Source organism: Tachysurus vachellii, chromosome 12 (assembly GCF_030014155.1).
Source record: "Tachysurus vachellii isolate PV-2020 chromosome 12, HZAU_Pvac_v1, whole genome shotgun sequence".
Taxonomy (NCBI): domain Eukaryota; kingdom Metazoa; phylum Chordata; class Actinopteri; order Siluriformes; family Bagridae; genus Tachysurus; species Tachysurus vachellii.
The window spans coordinates 11,141,927-11,169,911 of NC_083471.1; the positions used below are offsets into that span (position 1 = coordinate 11,141,927).

Sequence of the window (27,985 nt, forward strand, 5' to 3'; positions counted from 1 at the left end):
CCACGAGCAATCCATCCTTTCTAACTCGTCTTTCTCACCTTGAGTCACTGTGGCATCCGTCAATTGTTTTCGCTCATTTAAGTGACTCCTGGCTGTTTGTCAAGTCGAAGTTATTCATTTGGGTCTCATATTGCCAGAACTCGATTGACTTGAATGAAATTGATTCTCTGGCCCTTCTTTTCTCCCTTCCTCATAATTCAAGAGTTTGCTATACATGCAATTGGCCCAGTCGAGATATTTTTAGCTCCCCTCGCTATTTAAAGCTCACAATGGCATGGCATCATAAGCATGATCTTATTGTACGGTACATCTAGGATCCAAGTGTTCGTCGGTTTCCTGATTGAACTCACACACGTACCATGGCAGTGCCTAATAAACATGGTCTATTGCTAATATTTGAATAAACTGGATATACCGGGTCTTGAAGGATGGGCCACAGTCATAATGCGTCTGTTAGAGTTCTGGAGCCTTGACAATATGACCAATGTCTACTGTATACCTCCAATTTAGGTGCATCTCTGGGGTTTGATTAGATCTCGGTTTCTGAGGTGTGTAAGTAACATCAAGATCGAAATGATTAAGGGGCATTATGGTGGTGCAGTAGATTGCATTGAATTCTTCGATCCTGTGTTTTGCATGTTCTTTCTGTGTTCATGTGGGTTTTCTCCAGGGTTCTCCAGTTTACCAAAACCATGCCAGTAGATGGATGAGGTCTCTAAATTGCCCCTGGAATTTGACGGTGCCATGTAAATCTCATCCAGGATTTATTCCCACCTCACGTCATGGTAGGCTCTGTATCCACAGAGACCCTGACCCGGATTAAGCGGCTCCCAAAGAAGAATGAATGAATTCTCAGGATGTTCCCTGATGAGCATGGCATGCTAGGTTTAAATCATTTGTTTGCTTTTGTGCCTCCTGCGTCATTTGTAAATCCATTTAAACGAACAGATTCATCATAAATGAAAGGAACTGAAAATAAGTAAAAGCAGGCCCAGGCCAGTTAACACCAAAGCTCAGGGAGCAGCAGGTTAAGAGGCTTTTTTATGGCATTTATCAACATTTATTGATTTAGATAAAACCCCAAGGGTGCACTTAAAGCAAATAATTCAGGTTTAAAAGCTACAGCTGACAAAGTGGGGACTCCTGCAGTAGACGCATCAGGGGAATAGATGATGCACGCTGATACCGTGTGATGAAAAAGTTGAAGGCGGGCAGATCTGAACCCGCATACAAAAGCAGCAGACGATCAAGATCAGATGCAGGAACATCGCCGTCTGAACAAGGAAGAATTTTAAACAGCTACTAATTAGATCCCAAGTTTCATGGCAGAAAATCAAACAGCTCTGCTTTTTTTTCTTCATTGTTTTGTGTTAGGCTGCCTAATCAACCCAGAAGTTAGTTATTTATTTATTTATTTTGCTGTTTTGGAGAAAAAGCTTTTCTTAAACTGAATGTCATCAAAGTGTTACTTTCAGAGCAATGCATAATTAATACAGCACATCTTGTGGCACAGGACAAAAAAAAAAAAGCAAAAGAAAACCCATCAATATAGACAATTATAACTGCAGCAATACATAAGCAATATTTTACAGATTCAACTGTGCAGATATGAAAAGATGAAAGATCATACAAACAAATACACATGTATGTACTTGAGTCAGCTGTTGAATATACGATTTAGCCTAAAAACTCATTTTCACTCTTAGCTTATGCCTCAAAATGTTGAATTTTATTTCTTTTAGGTTGCATTAATGTGTTTCATGAACTATTTTCCAAAAAATAAAGTTACCTGTGTCAGTTTGGGCATTAATAGGGCAGTCATATTGGGCCACCAGATGAAAATATCATTTGTTTCTGGTGTCATTAATCCTTTAAGTCCCGTCTCTCAATAGATTTCCAAATCTTGACTTGTGAACATGGGATTTTGGGTGAAGCTTCTACATCTACATAAGCTTTTTATCTCCAGCACAAATCTAAAGCAGTAAAAAAACAAGGGAAAATGGAATAATTAAAAATTTTGCCAAAGCGTTCCTTTAATAATGAAAGCCTCTACCAGGTAAGTACTTAAACTGGGTATAGAACACACTCTATAGAGTTACATGACGATATTATACCACAATCTTATACTTGATTAATAAAACTAAGAAAATCTAGAAAACATTTGGGATACAAAATGAATAATGAAAACACACATACACACAATTTTTGCACTTGCTCATAAATAGAGATGTGTGTGTGTACACAGGTCTAATGTGTACAGTCTGGATTGTTTGGACAACAAAAAAGCAGCCTCATCAGTTTGATTGTAAATTTGGTTGCAGCACAAACTTTATAAGATTACTGCTTTTGTGCAAAGTAGCGTATTTCACCAGAAACATCTGACAAACATCTAATTCAAGATCAACTCAGAGAAGTGCTAGCGTCTGTCTTATTTAGGGTTTGTGAGCACTGTATACACACACACATACACACAGACATACACACACAAATGAAATAACAAATCAAAATGAAAACTAGTCACACACACGCACACACACACACACACACACACACACACACACACATACACACACACACACACAGCCATTTATGATCTCTGCTACTTTGGGCATCAACAATCTCTTCTCTGCGACTCTATAATAAATAAGTTCTAAGTTGTTCTTCCTGTTTTGATGGTCAGGCTACATTAAAACACACTATTGGATTGTGTCCGAGGATTCGTTCCAATCAGTCCTTTGTATTTGTTTCAATTAGAATTAAAAAATGTGGAACATCCACTTGCCAGTCACTCCGCTGTTTGTACTTCAGGAGCTTGTTCTGCAGCAACCCCAGCTATGAAAGATAACAACGTTGCAGCAAAATTAATATGCATCTTTAAATCTTTTATCCTTCTGGACTAAGACTAAATGCTTGTAATACTGCACTCAGTATTTGTAGTTTGTCTTGTGCTACTTGTTTTTTTTTTTTTATGGGCAGATAGAAACAATCAGAGCTTCTGTTTCACTGCTGCAACCAATCCCAGATCAGCTTTCGAGCTCCATCAGTGGATGGCCTTGTGCACTGGCACAGCATCAAAGCTCAGTCCTGATGACCAGCTACACCCTCTGGACACACGAGGGCACGAATACACACGTGTTCCTCCTATAATCCCACACACAGGTGCACGCCTAATACAAAAAAACAGACACCAGGGGCTGTGATAGCTTACGCTGCTGCACATAAACACGAGAATATGAACATAATAGAACCTTTAAACAAAAGGACGACGTGGTGGTATTGTGTGATTTCTCTAATCTTAATAAAAAATATCACATGCAGCATGAGCACACTCAGTGGAGCCTGAATATTTTAGAATAGTGATGTGAAGAATATGTGTGTGTTACTGCGCACACAAATAGCACAGCTGTTGTTCTGTCCGCCACGCTCTCCTCTCTTGGGTAATTACTCTGATTGGAGAGAGATGGAGCTGATGAGAGCATCCACCCTGCCTCTTGTAGAGCCACACACACACACACACACACACACACACACACACATTCTCTGCCAACTTTCATGTGATAATATCCTCATGGATTTTTTTTTTAGTTAGTTTTTTCCTCCTTCAGATGCACAAAAAGTCATCCTTCACTTTCTAACTTGTCCTCTCATCTTCTAAAACACTTCAGATCCTGTCTGAGAGCAGCCAAGGAGCTGCTGTGTATAGACTATGCGCTTTACATCCTGATCTGTAGCGGCGAAGGCTAGATGTTTGTGTGTGTGTGTGTGTGTGTGTATGCGTGTGTGTGCTGAGATTTCATTAAAGGTCTGTCTGATGGCTAGAAGGGACTTTCTGTGTAAACACGGTTATTTGTCACACAAAGCAATTTGGTCACTAGCAAGAAAGATAAAAGAAAAAAATAGACAAAAAACCCTTAAACATCTCTTCATGTTGTTGCCTGCAACTTCCCCACCTCAATCATTTGGGTTATTCTTAAACAGCGGGACATCTCAGTGAGTAACTCACAGCTTTCCAACTTTGCGTGCTGGCTCTGTTCGTACCAGGGGATGACAGTCAATTAGTTAGCCGTTAGCTTTGAGAATTACTTAAATTTAAATGAAATTCTGATGCAAACACATGACCCCTGCAAACAACTAGATGGGAGAACCTAAAAAAAGGCAGTATATCTACTTAAAATTCTTATAGAAGCCTATAAATAGAATAACCATAAAGGCAAAAGAAAGAAAGAAAGATGGAAAGATGTCCAATGTACATTTTTTTAAGCACCATTTTCTCCAAATGTGGACATTTTCAATTTGCAAAATGTACCACCCACCAGCTAGCGCTTCCTAGGCCACAAGGCCACCAACCTAATAAACCTGCTGTAATTATCAAGGTCAAGCAAAAAAAACCATGCTGTCAAATCATCAGAAGTGGATAATCTCAAAACAATGATATCTTAGAGCCGACAGTGTGGGAATCGATAGACGTTTTATTGTTGCTTTCCTCTGGAACTAAGGGGCATAAAGTCTCTGAGGCTGTAACTGCTTTAACAGCTCTGCAGTTTTTCAGTCAATATCACCTACACTGAGTGCTAGAGATATTCAAGCACAACGATTTTACACTTTTATCAGCAATGGCTGATTGAAAATTCTTCCACAAATCACTGTATACCATTCTCTCCGTAGTACTGGACCCTGGACACCAGTTGTATACGATCCATGCTCATGTTGATGATTTTCTCTTGAAGATTTCAGCATGGCAAGAAAGTCTGGCAGGTCGGCGTTTGAAGCCTCAGGGGTTTGAGAGGTTTCATATTAATCCGAAGCTGGTGATTATTTCTTCACACTACAACTAAGAACAATGCTGCCAGTCGTCATGAGGGTGCGGGGAAAGGCTGAATAATTTTGGAGAGACACAATTGCAGCAGGTGGTCTGATATGTGAAGATGGAAAAATACCAGAAGAGAAATTACTACGTGCTAATGGAAGTTGTTTAATGCTGTTTGCTTAACAAACAAGTCAATTGCCAAGCACGTGACTGCTTCCCATTTGGGATTTTTCATATTTGGAAGGCTTTTCTTTTCTTGGATACACTCCCAATTGATATAAACCTAGGAGACTTTTCTTTGCTGAAACTACGAACGCCAGCATGTCGATGAGATGATGGACAGGCAACACACGGTTCTCAGTCAGCAGAGGCTTTTTACAGCATGTCCACTTCTCTCAGCAGGTGTTGTTGCTCTGCCGTGTTGAGACACATGAGGCATGATGAGGGTTTTATGTCCCATCGAGCAGATTCTAACAGAGACTCTACATGCAGCCTTCTACAGCTTTTCAGTATTCTGAAAAGGCATCATGGCGCAATGCTGCTGCCTCGCCTACATCTATAATATCAGCAGGGGGGTTACGTTCATTTGTACTTGAATGGAAATGAATGAAAAATTATATATTGTTTATGAGGAAAAGATGTCATTAAGTTACTTTATATTACAAATAACAAGATTATAGCTACTAGGAAAGGTTTATTATGGTTTAATAAACACAAGCTAGCTAAGATTGTGATGCAATACTATGACATCATAGTTGGTAAGATATGATGCAGTTTTGATGCTATGATGCTCGACAGGTCCCAACATCGCTCAGTGTAAGTGGTAGGTATACATCAAGACTATTTTTTGTTCTGACACTGAGGTTTTAGAATAAACTTCTGCTAGATGTCTGAACAGCTGAGTCACTGACTTTCCTACCTCTTCCTGAAACACTTAAACTAGTGCTTATTTTCCCTGCTTGTTTTATGTATTCCCAAAAAAAAAGCATTGATATATTTATTGATGGAGACTTCAAAGCATTTGATTTATAAACTCTTCCCAAAGTGTTTTATTATACTACATAGTTCTATTTAATGCTGTGGAAATTCTCCATATTAATTTTTAATCACTTAAACAGTCTGAAGATCAGAAGATTAAAAGGCAGAACATCGAGGACAAATGAGAGTCTGTGCTGTTTTTTATTTAATCTCAACAAGCTATAAAGAGAATTATGGAAAAACAGCTAAACTTGATCAGACACCTCGACAGTAGCTGTCTACAGGCAGTTTAGGCTCTACTCTAGGAAAAGGACAAAGTCCATTACCACAGCACCAACTGGAAACCAGTGACTGCTGCCTATGTTCCCCCAAATCCCACAGCTTTATGGGAAATACATTTAAACAATAAAAATCCACCTGCAGTAAACACTCAACACAAAGACCAACAAACCTCAAGATATTGAAAGTACACTGCATGATTATTCACCTCACTGGAACTGAATTCAACATCATTGGGATTATATGTAATGAACCTCAACAAAACAATGCCTTGATTCCTAATATGAAATTAGAGCTATTAATGGAATTAAAGTTTGGGAGAAAGACCGTTTCAGGAGCTTCAACTTTATCCTAATATTCTATGATTCCCATCTCTCCACTAGGTGGTGGATGCAGTTTCTGCATCCACCACCTCCTTAATATCACCAACTCCAAAACAAGTCAAGTCTTCAGTAGAGGAGCAGACTGTCTGGAGCAAAGCAAAGCAGAACTCAAGCCACCTTCTCCACACCTCCACAAGATCCACAATCACTCGTAAATTCTGCACGAGCACTATTCAGAGTACCAGAACACCCTGATCCCTTAGTACACGCTATGTCCTCCTCCTTCCTTGAAAACCGATACCACTGTCACATACCACACTCCATAATCTCAAACAACAGGTGTGCTACCCCTCCTCCAAAACTAGCGGTCCTCTGTCAGTCCTCCACAACAGCACCCGCAAATCCCTTCCATTCCTCCATCTCTTCTGTCAGATTTCTGCACCATGTGTTTACGGGAGGCTAAAATTAAAACTTCAAGGCCCGACTCCAGAGTTAATTTTGTGCGTGACCGCTTAAGCTGAGAACAGGCAAGTGTTTGGTAGGGGGAGGGCAATGGCAATTAACAGCCAAACAGAGGTACACAGATAGAGACAAATAACCGTTCCCATTACAATTTGCCCCACAATGAAGTGACAAATTTACATTTAAATCAAAAAAAGCAAAGCCAAGGCCACATGGGGTCACAGCTACCAGTATTTGAGAACCGGACAAACCCATGATTGTATTTTGGCAGTGGAATCCTGGCTGCCACTGATTTGGATTTCCGGGCACAGCTATAAATGCTATTGAATATTCTTCCTTTCTCTGTTCTGCATTATGTCTGTGCCAAGAGGCAGTTTAGACACTATTTTTGAGGCTTTTTCATCCCATAAAGTGACTGTCATGGATTTACCCGCCCCTGCTTGATGCTGTACCATGCCCAGGAGCCTTTTTACTCCAAGGTCCTTAGACTACTGGTCATAGATTGTATATTGTCTGTTTGGAAATGTGCTTAATCTCTGCTAATTATTTGAACAGAAATGTACTTCATGTGGATTTCAAACCAAGCTCATTGAGAGACTGAGACTCTCATCCCTTCTAAACAAAAAGAAACACATCCACACAGACATACAGAGACATAAACACAGACAGGGGAAGCTGTATATATATGTAGGCATTATATATGCTACATAATCTGCAATATTACATACTAGTAAAGTGTAAACATTAATACACTGTAGCCAGGTCTCGTATGCCAGACCACATCTGTCTGCAAAGCCTCGCTGATGCTGTCCTTATATCCATCAATGTCTCTGGTCATGTACCTCAAGGGACTCATGTGGTCAGTCATTTTAAAGATGAACTTTGATAAAAAAAGGTGGCCAGAAGATAGAAAAAAGAAACAAAATAAAAAGAGCATAGTCTATCTTCACCACATGATAGACACTGTGAAAGAAGTTATGAGGCACTTACACAGACACAAAACATTTCCATAAAGTGGTCTGTTACAGAGATTATAATGCCATATACAGATGATTGAACCGAGCATTTTTTTTGGATGGAAAAAACACCCAGCTCTCCAAAAGTCAAGTGGTTGACATGTTTAGCTTCTTCAACAGGTTTTTCATAATGTTTCTTTGCCATCTACACCAATACTACCTAGAAATAAAGATTATACAGAGTTATTATTTACATTGTTTCAGCTGGCAGATCAATCAAGTGGTTCAAGGGCTTGATCATAACTCCATCAGTGTCTGACAAATGGATCAGATTTCAACATCCCATCTAAGCCATGAGTGAGCAGAGTGTTTATTACTGTCTGTACTACTGATAACACCAGATGAAATGCTCATTAAGGGCATTGTCCATAATGAACTTTGGATTCTTTCACTCGTTGCTTATATGGTGTGCCCACACAGAGTGATAGAAAAAACTGATATGATTCATTTATCATAATTCTTAATCAGTTTGGTTTATAGCAGACATTTGTTCCTTTGTTATCTGCACCCAACACGACTGCTTAGAATTGTCTGTCACAATGATTATACAGAATATTTAGACGCAGATAACGTTTACCCATCTTGTTTTTTTTTGTACCATTACACCAGTTCTTCGCCACGTTTCTTTGTTGATCGTAAGAGCTTCTATGCAGGTAAGTAATTGCCGCAGTAGAAACTGGAAGTCTCGGACACCGTCTTGGACATGCTACGAGATGATGAGCCGTTGGATGCAAGCTCTAGTGACGGACTGTTGACAACCGGCACTGTCGGCTCCGCCCGGCTTGTCTTGTAAACACTTGTTTGTGTCTGCAGGTAGCGTGTGGACTTGAGCTCCAAGCCTTCGTAGGAGTCAGCATGAATACATGGGCACCAGCGGAACACCTGTTTAAAGCCAGCTCGAAATCTGACACACACACACACACATACACACACACACACACACACACACACAATAAGGTGTGACAGAGAGACACAGAGAGTTTGATTGTGCATAAAAAAATAGCTTGTTAAAATACAATTGATTAAACCCCCCATGAAGAGTCAAGAGAGCGAAAGAAACGGACCTAAATCAGCAAAGCTTTAAACTCTACTCAACTAACACACTAGCAATGCTTGTCCTATGTTCCCTAGATTTATACGGCACGTAATGAAAACATATTAAAAAATGCAATGTGAAGTTTTAAGCTTATGTTTACACATACAGGGTGTGGCTTTTAGTGTCAGCATTACCATGAAACTATGACTTTGCCCAACAAGTGACCAATCTTAAGCTCAGCAGGATAGACAGTTAGTTGTGACTCCTTTTTGTAAATAATCGTTAGATTAAAAAAACGTGTCCCAAAATGTTTGTGAGTTGTTTTGTCTGTACAACTTGATTATGATTATTGTTACTTAAGGTTATTAGTAAATCATGTTAATTGTAAAAGCATCCCAACAAATTAAAAGTTAGGGTTACAGCACATGATTTACAGATTACCACCTGGATAGAAACTTGAGCTATTAAATGAATGCAATTTCGTAATTTTGTATTTTTTAATTGATTGGAAGATTGATTGATTGATCATCATATGGATAAAAAAACTCAAATAAAAAAACTACATTTGGAGTCCTTGAGGGTTCTTCAGCTTGTCAACATAGAACCCTTTAACAATTCTACTGACTTCTTGAATGCCAGAATTGTCAGTAAATTTATGTTGACGTTATTTATAGCTATGTGTTTGAACTAGCTTGGGTTTGACTTTCTAAGGTTTAAGATTTAACCTGTTCAATTCTAGCAGCCAATCAAATAAGAATTCAATAATAAAATGAATAGCTTTATCAATATTAACTGTAAAGGAACTTCAGGAACCTGTTGTATATGCTTTGTGGATGGATGAATGTCCCTTGTCCCCAGGGCTTTACTTGTACTTAACTTAAACATTGTGAAATATGTTCGAAACAACCCAAAATAATCTAACAAACCTGTGACAAGCCATTTTCTCAGTGTAGACTCTGTGTTTTCCTTGTAATTTTAAGCACAATTGACTTTTTTTTACGCTTCACAGGCAGCTTGCCTTTTGTTACCTGTCATTTAGGCAGCAATAGATGATGGGGTTGTACATGGTGTAGCTCATGGCAAGCCACATGATGGCCAAGTAGACCTGCTGGATGAAGGGCTTCTCAAAGAGCAAAGGGAAATACTGATGAAGGAGAAAGTAGACGTGGTACGGCAGCCAGCAGACAGCAAAGGCACACACGACCACGATCATCATCTTTACCACCTACACACATCCAGAAAGGGAGTGCAATAGTCAGAGCAAATAAGCGGTGTAAGTGGTGCTATATATCTGAGAAGAATAAGTGAGTGTGTCAAAGAAAAGTCAAGAATGAAAGAGTAAGAAAAATGAGCAGGGGCTCCCGAGGAGAGCATTAAAAGGTGTGTGTGTGTGTGTGTGTGTCAGAGATTGAGATTGAAATGACGAGCCGTTGTGCTCTAATAGGAATCTCATATAGAATATTTCATGACTGCTGTCCTTCCTGACCCTCATTATCTCCCAAACCTGACCGTTGCGACTGGGGAGTTTTCATCATCTTGTTTTTATTCAAAACCTGAATCCGAGTCTGAATAGAAACATCAGAAATTCATTTTGCATTCAGCAGAGGGGGCAACGGTGGCATATGGATCAACTAAAAAAAAGTGATTAAAGTGTTCTTCTTATTCTGTAAGCATAGCATTTATTTTGGTTTTGTCTGCATCATGTTGCTTCTCTTTAGGTTATTAAAAAAAACCCAAAACAATTTTGTTTAGATAGAAATGTCATGCTCTCTTGTCTGCTGTGTTTGTGTGTGTGTGTGTGTGTGTGTGTGTGAGGAAGAACCTTGCGTTTAGCAGTGAGCTGCTCCTGGTAGCGACCGGAGGAGTCTCCAGGAATCTCGCTGGCCCACAGGTTCAGACCCACCACCAGATAAGCACAACCCATCGCCAACAGAGGCAGAAAGTAGGTCAGCACAGCCACACACACGTAATAACTGTAGACACAAGGAGGAAAGAAAAATTCAGTAAAGAATGTAAGAAATCGAGAGCTTTTGCTGGACTTAAATTCCTGATCACATTTTTGACAGTTGTGCAGCTGGTAACAGCTAATACACAGGGATTTGTATAGCAACCATATGAACATTTTATAATTACTGATATGGTCATTTTGATGTTTATGTAACACTTATAAGTGTTATAACTCCTTATAAGGAGTCTCTAGCTTTCTAACGGTCAGAGATAATAACTTATCTTTAGATTTCCAGATGAGAGGAGTTTATGATTTGAGGTTTTTTATTACCTTCAGGACAGAGAAAAAGTGAAGCTGAGTAAGGGAAATGACAAGAACAAGTGTTTCTCATGGATTCCACGATACTGTCTGTAATTATTAACTCATATAATGCACCTGCACTTTTATTAACTACTAACAAGAATGTAAATGATGTGGCGTTGTGATCTCCTTTGGGCAAAATAAAAGCTTAAGGACAGGTTAACATATGGCATCAAACCCACAATCATTTGACTGACAGGTAATACACAAGCTACTGTATCCACAAAAACAGGCCCAAAAAAAAAATTAATAATAACATCAGAGAATTACTTCAATAATACTCGGGTAATCCAGGTTTCACGGTGGCACAGGTGGTGCTCAAGCAATCCAGACCGTGCGTTCTTCTATATCACTATAAAGAGAGAGGGAAAGAAAAAGGGCATGCCATTGGTTCAACACGGCGGTGCTCCACAAAAAGACAGAATTAATCCATTCGCCCCAACTGGGCACTACACAGCTGAGACCTTTCAGTCCGTTTCTCCACCAATTAACCAAATTAGAGAGAGAGAGAGTGAGGAAAAGATCGCCTGTGGAGTTCAACCACAAGCTGCTGATTAAAGCTCTCTAAAAAATAAGTAAAGCATTAAGCCATCATCTCCGGCCAGGCTCTGACTATGGACATATACACACTCACACACCACACACAAACACTATGATACATTTATCATGTATCAGACAGCCTGGCCAGTCAAAACAACATCGGAGACTAAAACCGTGTTTCTTTCTCCACCTAATGTCTCTTGTCAACCTTTTAAAGGACGCCGTTATGCAATCAAGGCTAATTGATGTCTTTCCTCTTGTCTGTAATGATGTGAGGAAATTTAAATGCCATATGGCCTGACAAAGGCTCCCTTTCATTGCCCTAGGTGAGCAAAGAAACAGCAGCAGAAGTCATTTCCGAGAAGGCCTGCTTGAGTTACGCCGCCACCGTTTGCTCCAAAGAAATGTCCTAATGACGAAGAAGGACATCAAATATCCTGTCTTCGTTTCCAAAGCCTGGGTCTGTAGTCTAAACACTCAGGGGTCTGCTCGATAAAGCCTCAGGATGGAAGTTATTTTTCCAGCATTAGTCAGGTTTAAAAAGTGAGACCACAAGCTGGAACATGACCCGCTAAGAAAGCTTTTCTGACACTGCCAAAATTAATGCAAACAATTTTCAGGGTTTTGTTACCAGGGTAAATCATGCACGCCCATGTAGGGGATGTTAGGTGCAAATAAACACTGGAGACCAGACGTCTGAGATCGGTTATTAAAAACTGCTAAATTATTCTGCCATTGCTCACTAATGTAAGTTAAAACCATGTTTCCTTATAGATAGACAGAACACAACCCATATTTACTACATTTGTCTTTTAGTAAAAGTGTCTAATGTTTGTGTAAAAAGGACAAATTCGAACTTACCAATGATTTTTTTAATACTCGGATACAGCCGCAAGTGTGTTCATGAAAAGTTGATTTATATTTAGTAAACAAAACTCAATTAACAACTTAATTTTTTAGCTGAAAAATAAAACTAAAATGGCGAGCAAACTGTTATAGAGCACCTTAACTTCTAGTAGTGCAGCTCAGTAACTGAAGCACTTCAGCGTAAAACAGACACCTACTTATTTCACTTAATTTATTGATTTGTTTTGTGCCATTTTCTTTCAAGTCGATATGAAACGGCTGTCATAAAAGTTTCATTACGTTTGTGTGTGTAACTAAATTGAAACTTGACAGCCTGTATATAACCCATATATAAATTTAACTTAATAAACTTAATCGAAGACAATTTTTACAAACTTCTGAAGCCGATCGATCGTAGTGCATAGTGCTGAGTCGACTTTTATATAAATTTACACAAACCGTTTTCTAAATTTGGATGCAAATGATTTACCCAACTGCGTTTTTGTGGACCCAGTATTTCTTGTGAATGATTTACAGACTAATACATTTGCATCCAGCTTGATAAATGAGGCGTAATATCGGTGTTGTGATGGCATCTGGATGAACTAACACCTCGTGCCATTTGGAAATAATAAATCATTGCAGGATAGTTGGATAGATTTCAATTTAATATACAGGATTAGTCAAATAGTCCTTAATTACCCAGATGTTTGGAGTCAAATTTAAGTAAAATTGTTGTCCATGTCATAAGGTCCACTGTGGCCATGTTTCCAGTGTTCCACTTTTTAAAACTCCACGTTTAACCTCTCCTAAAAGCTGAATGATAATTAGCTGACTTCTATAACAACATTTTAAAGCAAAACTGAAATCGCCATATTTTTCCTCCACTTCTCCACATACACTTGCTTGACCAGGACTTTGGCTTCTTTAGTTTTGTACTAGAGCTACAATGCTTACAGATAAAAGAAGTATCTATGTGCAATTATCTGATTAAACTTTATGAATGACGTTCATGATGTTTAAACAGTCTGGCATCGAGCATGAGAAAATAAACAGTACAACGTACCATCTTCAGGACCACAAATGAGATCCAAGCGTTTTAGGCATGGTTACCTTTCCCCTCATTTCATCTTGTCTAGCAGGATAATAATAACCAGGGCATCTGTGCAAGACATTGTTCCATTCTGATCAAATGGCAAAAGAGTTCACCAGCACAAATGGTAGTTCCAAAACCCCAAATCACTGGCCCAAATCCACCGTCATCTGAACCACCGTTCTTCATAACAAGAACTTGAATAAAATCAGCATTCGATGTAAAGAGGTACAAGCAGAATTTATGAGCTGTTCTGCTGAACATAAGGAGGTGCTGGACTCATACGGGAGGAAGCAGAAAAATGGATTTCAGGGTTTGGTCAAATGTGTGCAGTGATGTGAACAAGCACACTGATTAACCACACCTATTGTGTGCCTGCACTAATTGTGCATATTGTCAGGTAAAACAACCATACATGTAACTAGTTACCTTAGGAATATATGTGTCTAATGTCTGTTAAGGGCAGAACTACATGGACAGTCTGCTGTGAGGCTTGTGCCAGATACTGATACCTTTCTCTTGCTGTGGTTCCTGCAGACCTGCCTGATTCCCCCTCATGTGCTACCTCTAACTCTAGTTCAAGCTTTAGCATTTGTGACTTACTTTCACCTGCTGTGACTGGTCCCATCCTAAATATATACATATATACAAATCAATGCAAACCAAAGTCTCACTCGACTTCAGTGTAAATCTCACTGGGATGCTGTAGATTTGTACCCAAAATACGTTGCTGTAATAATTAAGACTATCCTGTTACTCATACCAGGACTCTTATTCACAATCTGCTTACACTATACCACCTTTCATCACACTGTTTGATTGTATAGTAAACAGCTGGGAAAGAGTAATGATTTATACTTGCAGTGTCGCACAATCTGATGTCACTCTGAAGAGGATGGGTTACAGTTTGAGTGTGGTTCCTGTCAAGGTTTCATGAGTTTTTCCTGACCACCTCTTTTATGAAGTTATATCTGAAAGATTCTCTGTGAAAGATGACAATTTAGTCCTTTATATAGCTACAGATCTGGCAAAAGTCAAGGTGCTATGACTTATTACATATTAGCACAGAATAAGCCAGTGTGATGTAGATGTAGAGTGCCAGAACATACTCTCAACTCCTTTCCTCATGAGCAGAACATGGAAATGGATGTGCTACAGTAAAAATCAGGCAGGTATGTTACAATGCCTCTGGGTGTCCTTGCCTCCCGGGAGGGGCAGTTGCGGCAATTTGCAAAAATCAGCACTGAGACAAATGAGACCATCATAGTCCAACATGAGGGGGAACACATGCAGTATGCAATCCCTTAGAGAGAAAGAGCACAAAGGAGACATACGGCACAGCAAGTGAGAACGGGGAAATAGATCAAACGTGAAGGTGAGAAAGACTGGGAGAAAGTGAGAAGTAAAAAGGAATCAAGAGTTACAGCTAGTCTGTGTATACAGCATCTCTAAGATGAAGGTGTTGGCACGTGTGTTGCAGATAAATAGAATGTCCACCTGCAACAAAGGCATGTGATAAAGCAGTGTGATGGTCAGCATGGTCACAATTCTAACTGTGGATCATTTTGTTGAACTGCGGACTGAGGGCGTGTGGAATTTCAGATCTGCTTGCCCATATATTTAGCAGTGTGAGAGTGACTGTGTCTATATATAATTATTTGTGTGTGAGTGTGCATGGACTATGCAGTCAGCCTGTCTCTCCCTCTCTGTCTCTCTCTTTTGCACTCTCTTTTGCACATGAATGGAACAGTGAACGTAAGCTGACACCAGGCATAATGTAAGCAGACTGGCTTTGCCTCAAAGGATCCAACAATGTTGTGCTGCCTCCAAAACGAAACCCCACTCGCTGTTGCCTACACTCACTGTCCTTAGGACACAATTCAGGATTCAGATAAACGGTTCGTATTGGTGGTCTCGTGGATGACTCATGAGTGCTGCAACTGTCTGAGGTTTGGGTTGTCAACTGGCAGACTGTGTTCCGGTTTCAGACCCAGCAAGTATTTTAGCAGACCCAAGTTAAAAGGAAAAAATACTGTGGCTCATAGGGGAAAATGGCCATAGATCAGAAACTATAGATTACAGATGAGAAATCCGATATAGGAATCCAATATATCTGATCTGGTTAAAGGCCATGGAAGTGGCAGTATGAAGAAAAAAAAAAAAAATCAAATGAATGCATCTTATTTATAATCATTTATCTTTATTTATAATCATTTATAATTAGTTGAATACCCCTGGACCTAGGGTTTGCCCTGGTGACAGTTACAAATTTAAATCTCAGTATTGCCACAGAAAGCAATAACTGGCCCCACTTTATGGGTTTGTTGGTCTGTTTTTAGCTCATCTTCAGAAATGGCAGGTGATGTTTTCCTTGAGAGTGTAAAGCTGCGTTGTAATATTGTGAAGGCTATCAATTACACATAGTATCAATCATCACACAATCAATCAAAGCATTTCTTCTCACTAGCTCACATCTCCCCCATTTCAGAGGCTGAGGCTTATACATTCTTTCTCAGATGCACACTTCTGAAGGGAACGCACCCTGCTGCATCACTCCTTTTGAGACTCAGTCATGTAATAATATTGTTAAAAAGGCTAGTGCGCTCATGAAATTCAGACATAAAATGCCCATGATGCAATTGATGTTATTTGCCGAACCGTGTGGTGTAAGTGTACGTCAGGCAGTACACAGTGTTCTTGTGTGCACAGTGTGTTATGTGATTTTCCCTCTGACGATGTTCGAGGTGTGGATAGATGAGCAAGCATGCTTTGAATCTCACTGATTTGGGGAAGTTTTCATAACTGTAAGGCCACTACTCTTTTAGACCCTAGCATTCATATGCAGCACACAAACTGCGAACCAAACCTCTAATCACATGCACTCATTATGCTAGCACAGGTTTTGAACATTTTATCCCACATCTACTTTTCATCCCCAGCAAGCCTAGATGTGGCAGACATTACTTTCATTATAAAAATAATAAGTGCCTCAGCCGCTCAGACATGATCAGGGTAATTCGGAATGTGCCGCTGATTGTACACATGGCACAGTGCCAAACGAAAGACAATGGCCTGGAGTGTTAACCACTCGTCATGAGCTGGTTTCAAAAAGGTGAGTGGATTCAAAGGTCTTTGTTTGTCTGGGTACTGTAGGTGTATTTAAAACCTGCATTGATTCTTGGCTGTTTCTGCTCAAGAGCGAGAAAGCCTCTCTGATATTAAGAAAGAGAAAGAGAGAGAGAGAGAGAGAGAGAGAGAGACTGCTTTGTTGTAGCTCAAGGCATCTCATGCTGCAGTTAGATTATACTAAATATACTGAATCTAATTCTTCATGTGCTGGGGGTTTCTTATTGAAATTCTCCTGCAGGAATAACGAGCAAGCCTGGCAGCTCTATTTCAGTGGGTGTGGAAAGCAGGGAGAGGGCTGCGAGTGTGATTCGGAGCGAGAGATCACACATGAAAGACAGAAACAGATTGGGATGAAGTGAGAGAGAAAAGAGGATGTTGTGAGGGTGAAAGACTACGACGGCAGAAATACATCTATTACCACAGGCAGACTATCTTAATTCCTGAAGGACGAGACACAAGCAGAGTTTGGTGATCTCCTTGCTCAAAGATACCTAATTCTAATTAGACCAGGCAAATCATCAGACTGTTGCTGATCTCTGGCCCTCCAGCACTAGAGCTAGGCACCCCTGCTTATTGGATTGGAAGAATAGTACATGACACGGAGGATGTCGTGAAAAAGAAGTGAAACAATATAAATGCTAATGAAATCCCTTCATCAGGGCTGCAGGAGCATCTTCCTAAACTACCAGACTGCCTTGTTGGAGACCTCTGCATTTTAAGAGAGGAACACTATTCAGAGCTCAACTCAGATGCACATGATACATAACAATGGTGAGTTCGAGATACTACTGAACTTTATTCCAAATGAGAACATGGCCAATTGTGGTAGATGGCTCAGCTGGGAACCTGAATTTTAGTCAAAAGTCCAAGCTTGTGGTTTCTGAAACTGTCTTTCCAAAAACAGCTAAATTGTTACTGCATCTTCAGAACAGCTAGATGTTGATCAGATACCGTGCAAATATGTGGTGGGGGAAAAAAAAATGATCGAACACAGTTTGAATGAACAAGAACTGTAGAACAAGAAAAAGGGATGGAGATTACCTCACTTGACATAAACAAAAGAAAAAACTTCACATTGTTCATACCAATACAACTTCTTCTTTTATATTACTGCTCACACACACACACACACACACACACACACACACAGGTCTTTGTAAGAGCACTGGCTGTTTTTACCCAAAGGCAGCTTTCTCAGTGTAAAAAATTATTTGATTTGCGTGTCATTTTTCTTTGTCATGGCAAACTGTGTGTTCCACGACCACTCTCTAGACCAGCCGGCGTCTTCCTCTTTTGATTTCACCTCGTTCGGGTGCTGTTTGTTCTGTTCAGATCAAAGCGAACAGCCATGAAATTAAGTTGTGTCTTCGGCTGAACCCAAATGCATCCAGGTGGACAGAAACAGAGGAGCATCTGTTACGGCGTGCTCCCATGAGTCTAGACTAGCACTTTGGGTGAGTATCTGAATAAGTGAATTTGCCTTTTTAATATAGACTAAAGAAAATTTATAGGCCCTTTTTCTAATTAGCTAGACGACCAAAAATTGACTGGATAAAATGGTAAATTCCACCAAATACTGTTACCTAATTATCTGACAAATCCTTGTCAGTAGGCAGTAAAAAGTAAACAAATTTGCACCTCATGATATAGTGGAAATCCAAACGTAAATAAAAGGTATTACAATATGGTGAAAGAATTTAAACCCAAATGGATTGCAGGTTTGAATCAATACAAAGCCTACAGAAACTCTCATCTGGAGATCAAGCAGGATGATCAGTGACTTTGCTTATGTACTGGAAGGAAGCTGTTTTATTGTGTTATTTTCCTAACATAATTGTGTATGAATGCAATTGCAAAATTGCACCTAAATGACATTCAAATCGCATTATTACCTTTGTTGAGTAACCCACAACACAAATTAGTCGAGGGTTGTTTGGATGGTTAATGGTTCTAGCTACATAGTCCATCTGAGAGAGTATGATATTATCCGGAACCAGACACACAAGCTCTCCTCACTCAGGCATTCTTGGAAGATTTTTTATAAGATTTGCAAATCATTATTCACACGTTTACTTTTTACAGTCCATTTCACATGATGGATTTTTTCCAATTCCTCAGGAGCTGTCTGCTTGGACCATGGCCTTTATAACCTTCAAGAATTATTCAGTCCAAACCGTCCAGCTGTACTGGTGTAAATCATAAATGTAGCATAGATGCTGCAGTGATGTAAATCAATAAATCTGATGATAGATATGCAATTCAGCAAAATAAGATTACAGAGTGGTCTTAATGTAGAGAGCTTTGATGCAACAAACCACCAGTGCTTTGTTTTGGTCTTTAAATCTAGTTTATCTGTACTTAGAATTAATCTATCTCCACTTCAAAAGATATGACATTGTCTGCTTCTATGTATACTATATATTTATTTATCACAGCTAGTCATATCTTGCTAACTTAGCTTGAGTGAAGAATTTGAAGCTGTGCTTTAAATTTAGACCCGTTATTCAAGGTACATTAACTACATAGGACAGAAGACGTAAAATCCATGTTGCTGACAGTATATAATCAGAGTCAAGGCACACACTTTCTGGAATGTTCTCCTTAAGTGAGACCAGCAGTGAAACCTGCAAACTCCCATCTTCTATCATTACCCCGATTAACAGTAGGATCACTCTTACATTTTCTTGAAGTCCATGAGGGTGTATTCTGGCCAGTCAATATAGCAGACGACGCGACCGGGCAGCTTGACCACGTCAGAGTAGTAGTACTGCGGGAATGCGAGGAGGAAAGCAAGCACCCAGATCACACCAATGATCACTTTGGTCTGCGTGGATGAGAGCCGCTGCTTCAGTGGGTGGATGATGGCCATGTACCTGCAATGAACAACAAAAAGCATTAACCAACATCCTCTCCCAGAAAATATGATAATACACATAAAGACACAAGGGTACACTCATTAATTTATTTATTGATTTTCCCAGGGTCTCTCTCCAGCGGGATGTGCCTTGTAGAGGTTTAGCCGTACCTGACTAGTGGATATCCTTATCAGCTCTGAGGCTTTCTGTGACTACTGAACCTGTAACTATATCCACAATATTAAACCCAGGACAACCCAGGAGCCATACAGAGCAACCTCATTTCCACCACATGAAATATTTCACTACCATACTTGTGAAAACAAAATTATAAAAACATATCCTTTTTTCTGGAAGCAACAAAGGATATGAGTTTGATGGTGCAGTTGAACATGTGGAAATGTGCTCAGATAATTACCAGACTGGAGAAAATTACTTACTGTTTTTAAGTTTTTTCTCTTTGAGAACAAATTGAGTGTTGGGTCATTACAAAGCCGTGTCCAGCTTGAGTGGCATTAGATTGCTCTGTATCCAGGCAGAATGCAACTGTGTATCCAATCAGAGAAGGGTATGAAAATCATATGCAAATTTATCTCTTTTGAGGTCTCTTTTCAGATTTTTTTATAATTGCTGCAAAAAACCAACTTTGATGTAATATCGCCTCTCTAATATTAAGCATATTAATAATAAGCATTTATCTCCAGAATTGTTGCCTCACTGTAGGAAAAACATATTTCATTTAATCTTTTTTTTTTTTTTTTTTTACTTCTTTTTTTTTATGGCCCTAATCATACTTCATAGTATTTCTTTAATAAATCATTTTGCCAGATATGTCTAAGCTGTACAACATTTTTACTAAAATATGCCAATAAAGTTGACGTTAGATTTTGGGTTTCTCTTAATGTTATTAAAGAAAAAGAAACCCAAAGGATCATATCTGCTAAGAAAACATGTATCGATCAGCGCAACACGATTTCGGACAATGAGCACCTTATCTGAGACAAACCCACATCTAGCACTGACTCTCACAGCTTGAGTCTTTTCCACATACTGCGAGAGCTGGAAGCCTGCTGTGCTTTGTTGTTCCTCCGTTTGTCCAAATGAAGAATCACACATCAAGATCAAGAGTTTGTGATTGTGTTTTCAGGTTACTGTGAAGTGAGGAACTAGGTTCTAGCACACTTTAGTGCACAATTACTGACTGTTGCCCATGGGCTGCACTGCATAAAGTATTGGCACCCTTCTATTGGCAACCTTCATCAGTGTGAGTGTATCCATGTCATACAACCTTTCATTAAATGTGGACAGAAACATTGGGTCTAATGTTTACGGCAATATTTACACATATACAGACATTCAAATGTTTTTGTCTGAGCTCCACATTCAGAATATTAAAAGTTGACCTCTTTTTCAACTTTCTTTAAACTGGAAAAATTAGGATAGAAAATGCGACCTGGAGAAGGAAATGACATTTTCTGTGCTGCCAGACATAATACAATGTAGCCTGAAGGCAAGATGAAATGATTTCTAAGTGAAAAATAAAAAGACTAACACTCATGACAAATATATATAAGTACTACTATGGAGGAGTCCTGATGGAAGCTCTCAGTTCTGAGTTTTCTGTGCATGTGAGTTTACAGTTAACACAAAAATGGTGAACCGTGTGACCAACTTGTTAAGTGTCTTGAAGCGGATTTGCAAAAAATGTCCATCTTTTTCAATTGTGTTCGTATTACAGTTCTAACCGTCGGTGTGGTGTGTCTTATGCCATTAGATTAAATCAGAAGAGACCATCTGCAAGGGGCCGACACAGAGCCGTTCTCGCTCTCGCTCAGACCCTTTGAACCATGTCACAGTGCTTTCAATTCATTTCCTCTCATTTTAGCCATAGCGAGTGCCCTATTACTGCGGCCGAGTCTATCCAAAAAAAAAAACCTACGATACTGTAAAGTAGTGGCTGTAGAAGCACGCTGGAGGCGAAACCTTTTTTCATGTGGATGAGATCATTCGATGCTTCACTTGAACCAACTGACACAAAGAGCTTCAATTACATGAAAATGCAATGAAAGCTAATTAGACGCCTCGAACGCTTAATCCAGAGCATAATTCATACATCATACATTTTCTTGCTCCCTAATAGTCCGTTTGTTTTTATTTCAAGCTTTCCTCATGAATAATACATCATTTGTCTTGCACTGATTCGGAGATTACCTTAAATGCCCCTCCAATAATTTATGCCTGTTTGTTTGTAAGATACAAACCACCCTGTTCCGTGCCATGAATGATCACTTATAGCAATTTGTACAGTTAGGAACGGCTAATTAGGCGCCTTTTAAAATTCTGGAATGGATGGTGTGCCGCAATCTTTTTTTTTTGTCCTAAAGGAAATTCCTTTGTGAGACTGAAAAGCCTTGATGTGCTTCTGTTAATGTGGGGAAAGTGAACCGGGCTTTTTCACAAAGCAGGAGCGAGAAGGGATAAAGCGCTCCACTTTAGAAACACAGAAATGCATACATTAAGATGATTTGTGTGTCTGCCGTCTCAACTCAGGCTTTACAGCTTTAATTAGAATGTGCACATCAACACCCAGGCGAAGGTTTTATCTTAGCGCATGTACTGTGGGTTTCGGTTGCCAACACGTTGTCAGGATTGTCTCACGCCGTGCCCAAAAACATGCTCGAGTGTACAAAAGAGTAGGACTAAGTGTGCTTATCTATGATCTCAGTGATGCGTATCTCGATTTATCAGACGGAAGAACACACTTAACATTCGGTATTTACCACATCTACCTGAAACATGTTTGATGCCTGCAGTTAAGAATATAAAGCTTCTGGCTGAGGGGCGTGGCCTAAAGTTTGACAGTGTAATTGTGCGCATTTCTTTCCCAACATGAAACGGTTTGATGTGTAAAACTATCAATTGCATTTCTTTTAGAGATGGGTATGATGAGGGTTTAAGCTTGCAGTTCACACAACCGCTGAAAGATGTAACATAAATATCCATGTCCAATTTCAGGGGCATCAGATTCCTCTATATGTAGTTTGAGTGCAACTGTGTGGCCAGTCAGAGTATGCAAATAATATGCAAACATGGCTTTTGTGATGTAAGAAATGCCAGAATCTGTTGTAGCATTCTTGCAACTTTTTGTTAAAAAAATTCTAATTTTTAAAATAACATTGCTCTCTAATATGCAATTAACCCCAGATTTACTGGCAAAAAGTTTTATTAAAAAGTGTTATTTTGAACTCAATTATATTCTGACATTGTGTAGTTAATCAGTGATTAGAATGTTTTAATTTTATTTTACTTTTTATGGCCTTTATCATGCTAAATCGCTTTTCTCATTAACTGGGAACTTTTCTATGTGTTTCTACAGTTTCTAAATAATGTGTGTGAATTTTCTGGAACTTTCTGGCAGGTTTACACTGAATTAAAAGCACTTTTTATTTGTATCTGTATTTGTATCCATAGCATCGTTCACAACCCTTTTCATCAGACGTGTCTAAAACACCGGCAGTGAGAACGCTTTCTTGGACAAACTTTTATTGATCCCGGTTTGGATTTCCAAAGGCATACGATGCTCCAGGCCCCATTTTCTGTCGGCAGATTATATAAGCGTACAAAAGCCAGAGCTCTGGTTTGGCTTTTAAAGCAGATAAACTGTCTATCTTCACCTCCAGATATCAACAAGACGCTTTGAAACTTCTGTAATCTTTCATCCATCATGGATATGCAGTTTATAAACAGTGCATATTTAGGGAGTGGAGATTGTTATGCAATGATTGCTATAGGAAGGACCGAGTTCACAAGAAAAAAATAAGTTTCTCCAGAGCGTCAAAGATTACACAATGAAGAGTTTAAGGACGGGTTTGAAGGACAGGATGAGATCCAAATGTGGTTTCACATACGGAAATGGACTTGCGATAACTTGAGGCTGCTATGGGAAATGTAGACAATGGACGGAATAATAAATAAACACATCATTATCCTAGAGATTATTTGTTTACGTCCAGAGATTAAGGCCTCGGCACTCTGTGACCACTTCCCTTTTGGTCACTCAGAGACATCAGCAAGTCTAAATTTAAATCCACAAGCAATATTTCTCTCTCTCTCTCTCTCTCTCTCTCTCTCTCTCACACACACACACACACACACACACAGGTGAATGGAGTCATAATATTAGAGTGAGGTAGAAAGAATAACCAAAAGGGAAAAGAAACAATACAGGGTCAAAGCAAAAAATGGCTGCAGACGTGAGACGCATCTTGTTTAGAAAGATCTAGAAAGATCTACATTTCATATATAAATGGTTTAATAAACAAATAAGCTGACACTTAAAAAGTAACTTTATTTACTGCATTTCTAAAGCACTCATATGCCATGCAAATACGTAAATACTGCTAATAGACATTTACGTTAATGACCTGCACCGACTAAACATACTTTAAATTAGAATTCTGCGTTCTGATTAGTCAGACGGTCTAAATGAATTCACACAAACCCAAAGTTGTAACTGGGGGTGTGTAAACTTTTTATCACCACTATATATAAATGAACAAATTACTTCATTTGTTAGTAAATGCAGAGACTAAGCTGAATAATGGAGCCGTCACTTGGAGTTACGAGGAGGTGTGAAGCTCTCGCTCTTCCAGTCGCTTCGTTTTTATATATTTTTTTTGGCACACACTGCTTGTTAAAAGTTTAGGCAGACCTCACTTCGTCTTGAAATGTTCAAATAAACGATTTTTTGACGGCCCTCGGGGACTTTTTTGCCGTGCAGGACATATTTGGAGAGAAATGCTATGGTGCTTTACAGCTCAAAGAAAATCTAGCTGCGGGTTAAAGGCTCTGCTCATGGCTTTCTGAGCTAGTCCTGAGATTTAACATCACTGAAGTGTTGTGGAGCTGAAGTGGGACGACACGCCTGCTAAACACATCCAGTCTCACTCTTCTTTCTTTTCTTCTCATTCTTTCTTTCTTTTTTTCATCAGCTCACACGAGTGATTATTTGAAGTATTATCAAACAAGTCTGAATTAACTCTGGTGTGAGTTGTGCGCTTAGCGTTATTTGTCACGGTTTGTTAACGTTAACTAACTACAGTAAATAGTGTTATTTAGGAAATCGTTAATGAACTGAACACAAATGGACTTTTTCACATTAACACGAGCAACAAAAATTCCTTCAGATCCCAGAGTAATATCTCGAGCTTAAGAGTATGCAGACATGTAAACACTGCTTTCACTCATGTCCTAATATAGAGTCACAGCGTTTACGGCAGAAAACAGAAGAAGCCGCGACTCTGACAGGATAAAAGACCTGAATTCATGTCAGACAAATGCTGTCTGTGGAGATTAAAACAAACAACGCTAAGACTCCTCCCAGAAGAGTCCTCTCTTCATCATACTTCTGTTTTCTTCTTCGCTTCTGGATGTTTCCACACTTTTCAGAGATTAATGCACTGCTCAGTGTACGTCTTCTGCTACTGCTACTGTTCTGCTCCCTGTTCCACTCTCTGGTCAACTCGCTGTTCCTCTCCCTGTTCTGCTATTTGTTCTGTTACCTTCTTAACTTATTGTTCTGATCAGTGTTGTCTTCCTGCTCCACTCACTTACTGTTCTGCTCCATGTTCCACTCCCTGTTCTGCTCCTTTTTCAACTCATTTTTCTGCTCTCTTCTCTGTGTTCTACTTGTTATTTGATCCTGTGTTCCACTTTGTGCTCTGCAACATATTCTTCTCTGTGTTACACTTTGTGTTACACTCTGTGTTCTGCCCTGTGTTCCACTGTGTGTTCCACTCTGTGTTCTGCCCTGTGTTCCACTGTGTGTTCCGCTCTGTGTTCTGCTCTGTGTTCCACTGTGTGTTCCGCTCTGTGTTCTGCTCTGTGTCACACTATGCGTTCTGCTCTGTGTTCCATACTGTGCTCTGCTCTGTTACACTCTGTCTTCTGCTTTGCGTTCTACTCTGTTACACTCTGTGTTCTTGTACATGTTCTGCTCTGTGTTCTGCTCTGTGTTCGAACACTGTGCTCTGCTCTTTTACACTCTGCGTTCTGCTTTGCGTTCTGCTCTGTGTTCTGCTCTGTGTTCTGCTCTGTCACACTCTGTGTTCTTGTACATGTTCTGCTCTGTATTCCACTTTGTGTTACATTCTTCTCAGTGTTCTCTGTGTTCTGCTCTGTGTTCCTCTCCCTCTTCCACCCTTTTTCAAATATCAAAAGGGTAGCTGCCCTGGAATGCCCCGTGGTTTTACAGTGTTTCCTTGAGATCTATTTGATTCCTGAACCCAAATAAAGGCCCCGTCCCTTCTCCCAGGGACAGAAGTGCAATAAGATGACGGATTTATGCACGTTTCCCGCACGGTGTTCTGAGTGCAGGATTAGTTCTAATACGATTAGTGATAATGCTAATCTGATTCTACAATAAACAGCACATGTAGTCATTTATTACAGTGGATGAAGCAGAGTCAAGCCTGTAGGACTGCAGTGAACTTTTCATTTATTTCTCTTAAAATCTCAGGCTCTGGACTAAAGCCATATACCAGTTGGAGCAACGTGAAGGGAGATCTAGGCTTAGGCATTTATTTCTGGACTTTTCGTAATGTCCAGCTAAAGTCCGTCCTATCAGTAGTATTGTGCATCTGATAAAATGAAGCAACCTCCTCTTTTTTGGTTCAATTTCTTTTGTCATTTTTTTAAACCTTGCTCCATATTTATCCTTTCATAAATATATATATAAATATTTCCTTCCATACTTCATTCTGTCTGTTTTCATTATTTAATCTCAATCTACCTATATTTTTTAACCTAATAAACAAATAGTTTGGCTCTTTTTTGTTTGAAATAAATGTTTTCAGAAGAGAAACAAAGTCATTTGTCTCAGTCAGCCACTGAGCGTTATGTTGATGAATTGTGTCACAGAACACAAAGATAGAAGAGAAGATTTAAAACTAAAAAGTGCACCGTGCAGACGTATCACCTCTAATGCTTAGCTGATTAGGTTCTGGAAGTGAACTGTCGAGCCGACCAGAACAAAAGAGTTACAGGAAAGAAGTGCAGACTTGAATGTTTCGCTGGATGACTTCATGACCATCGCCATCAACTTGGTGCTCAGTATTTATAAATGTCCAGCACTAGAAATCCCCCTAGTATAATAATAATAATAATAATAATAATAATAATAATAATAATAACGCATAAATTAGATGCAAATAAAAACACTGAGATAAAAATATGAGACAGAAATAAAGTGGATTACAGTTTGAACGAATTACACTTTTAAAAAAAGGATTTAAAAGAAAAAACAAACGTATATAATAATAAAAATGAAATAAAAATAAATTGTAGGTACACAATAAATATACAGCTGTAAAATGAAGAATTAGGAATGAAAAAACGGTGTCATAATACAATAATAATAACATACAATAAACAAAAAAAAAAACTAAATAAATAAATAAATAAATAAATAAAAAGAAATAACTAGACATGGAATCATGAGAAAATATAATAAAAATTAAAACAATATTAAATGTTTGCGATAATAAAAAAATAAATTAATAAAGTGCGAGAGGAGTGATGAGTAAATCTTATAAAGTGAGAGAGGAGTGATGAGAGAGAATTAGGGTGAAGTGGAAGAGAATTATTATGTTGGAGGAACTGACCTGTCCACGGCGATGGCGGTCATGGAGCAAATGCTGGCGAACACAGCGGCGATGGGGAAGAAGTTGTGGAAGCGGCAGTAGCCCAAACCAAAGTACCACTCATTGTGCGACGCGTACACGAAGTTCACCACGGTGTTAAAGGCGGACATGGACGCTTCAGCGAACGCCAGGTTCACCAAGAAGTAGTTGGTGACGGTGCGCATCCGCTTGTGCGCCACGATGATCCATATGACCGTCACGTTGCCCACCACCGCCACCAGCACGATGAAGCTGTAGGCGAGCGCCCAGAGCGCGATGCGCCACGCGGGCTGCGTGAACTGGTTCCAGTAGTGCGGGTCAGTGCCGTTATTCTCCGCGCTCCAGTTCCCCGGTGAGTCGGTGTAAGTGAATAGCGGGTCCATCTTCACAAGTAATCACCAATAATCACCGATATACTTCGCGTTTGTTTTTAATCGACCATGTCCGAGCAGTCCGCTACCGCAAAACGCGCGCATATAAGTTTTGCGGGGTTCCGTGGCGCAGCGCGTGCAAGGAGTGCAAGGAGCCCGGCTTTGACGCGTGCCTCGATCTCTGGCTGCTTTTACTTTTTTGCAGTGAGCTCGAGTTGACTGATATTAAAGCTCGAGGTAAGCGCACTCACACACGCACGCAC

The 27,985-nt window shown here is 39.5% G+C and overlaps 1 protein-coding gene across 1 annotated transcript; it reads right to left on the reverse strand.

The window, feature by feature from the left end:
* Positions 1 to 3,596: 3,596 nt before the first annotated feature.
* On the reverse strand, positions 3,597 to 27,983 carry tacr1a (tachykinin receptor 1a). The gene is made up of 5 exons (XM_060882947.1): positions 27,334 to 27,983; positions 19,496 to 19,690; positions 10,724 to 10,874; positions 9,930 to 10,126; positions 3,597 to 8,769 (listed from the first exon to the last, which is right to left on the reverse strand). The coding sequence occupies exons 1-5, from the start codon at positions 27,732 to 27,734 to the stop codon at positions 8,511 to 8,513; spliced, it is 1,203 nt and encodes a 400-aa protein (XP_060738930.1). The 5' UTR covers positions 27,735 to 27,983; the 3' UTR covers positions 3,597 to 8,510.
* Positions 27,984 to 27,985: the final 2 nt, after the last annotated feature.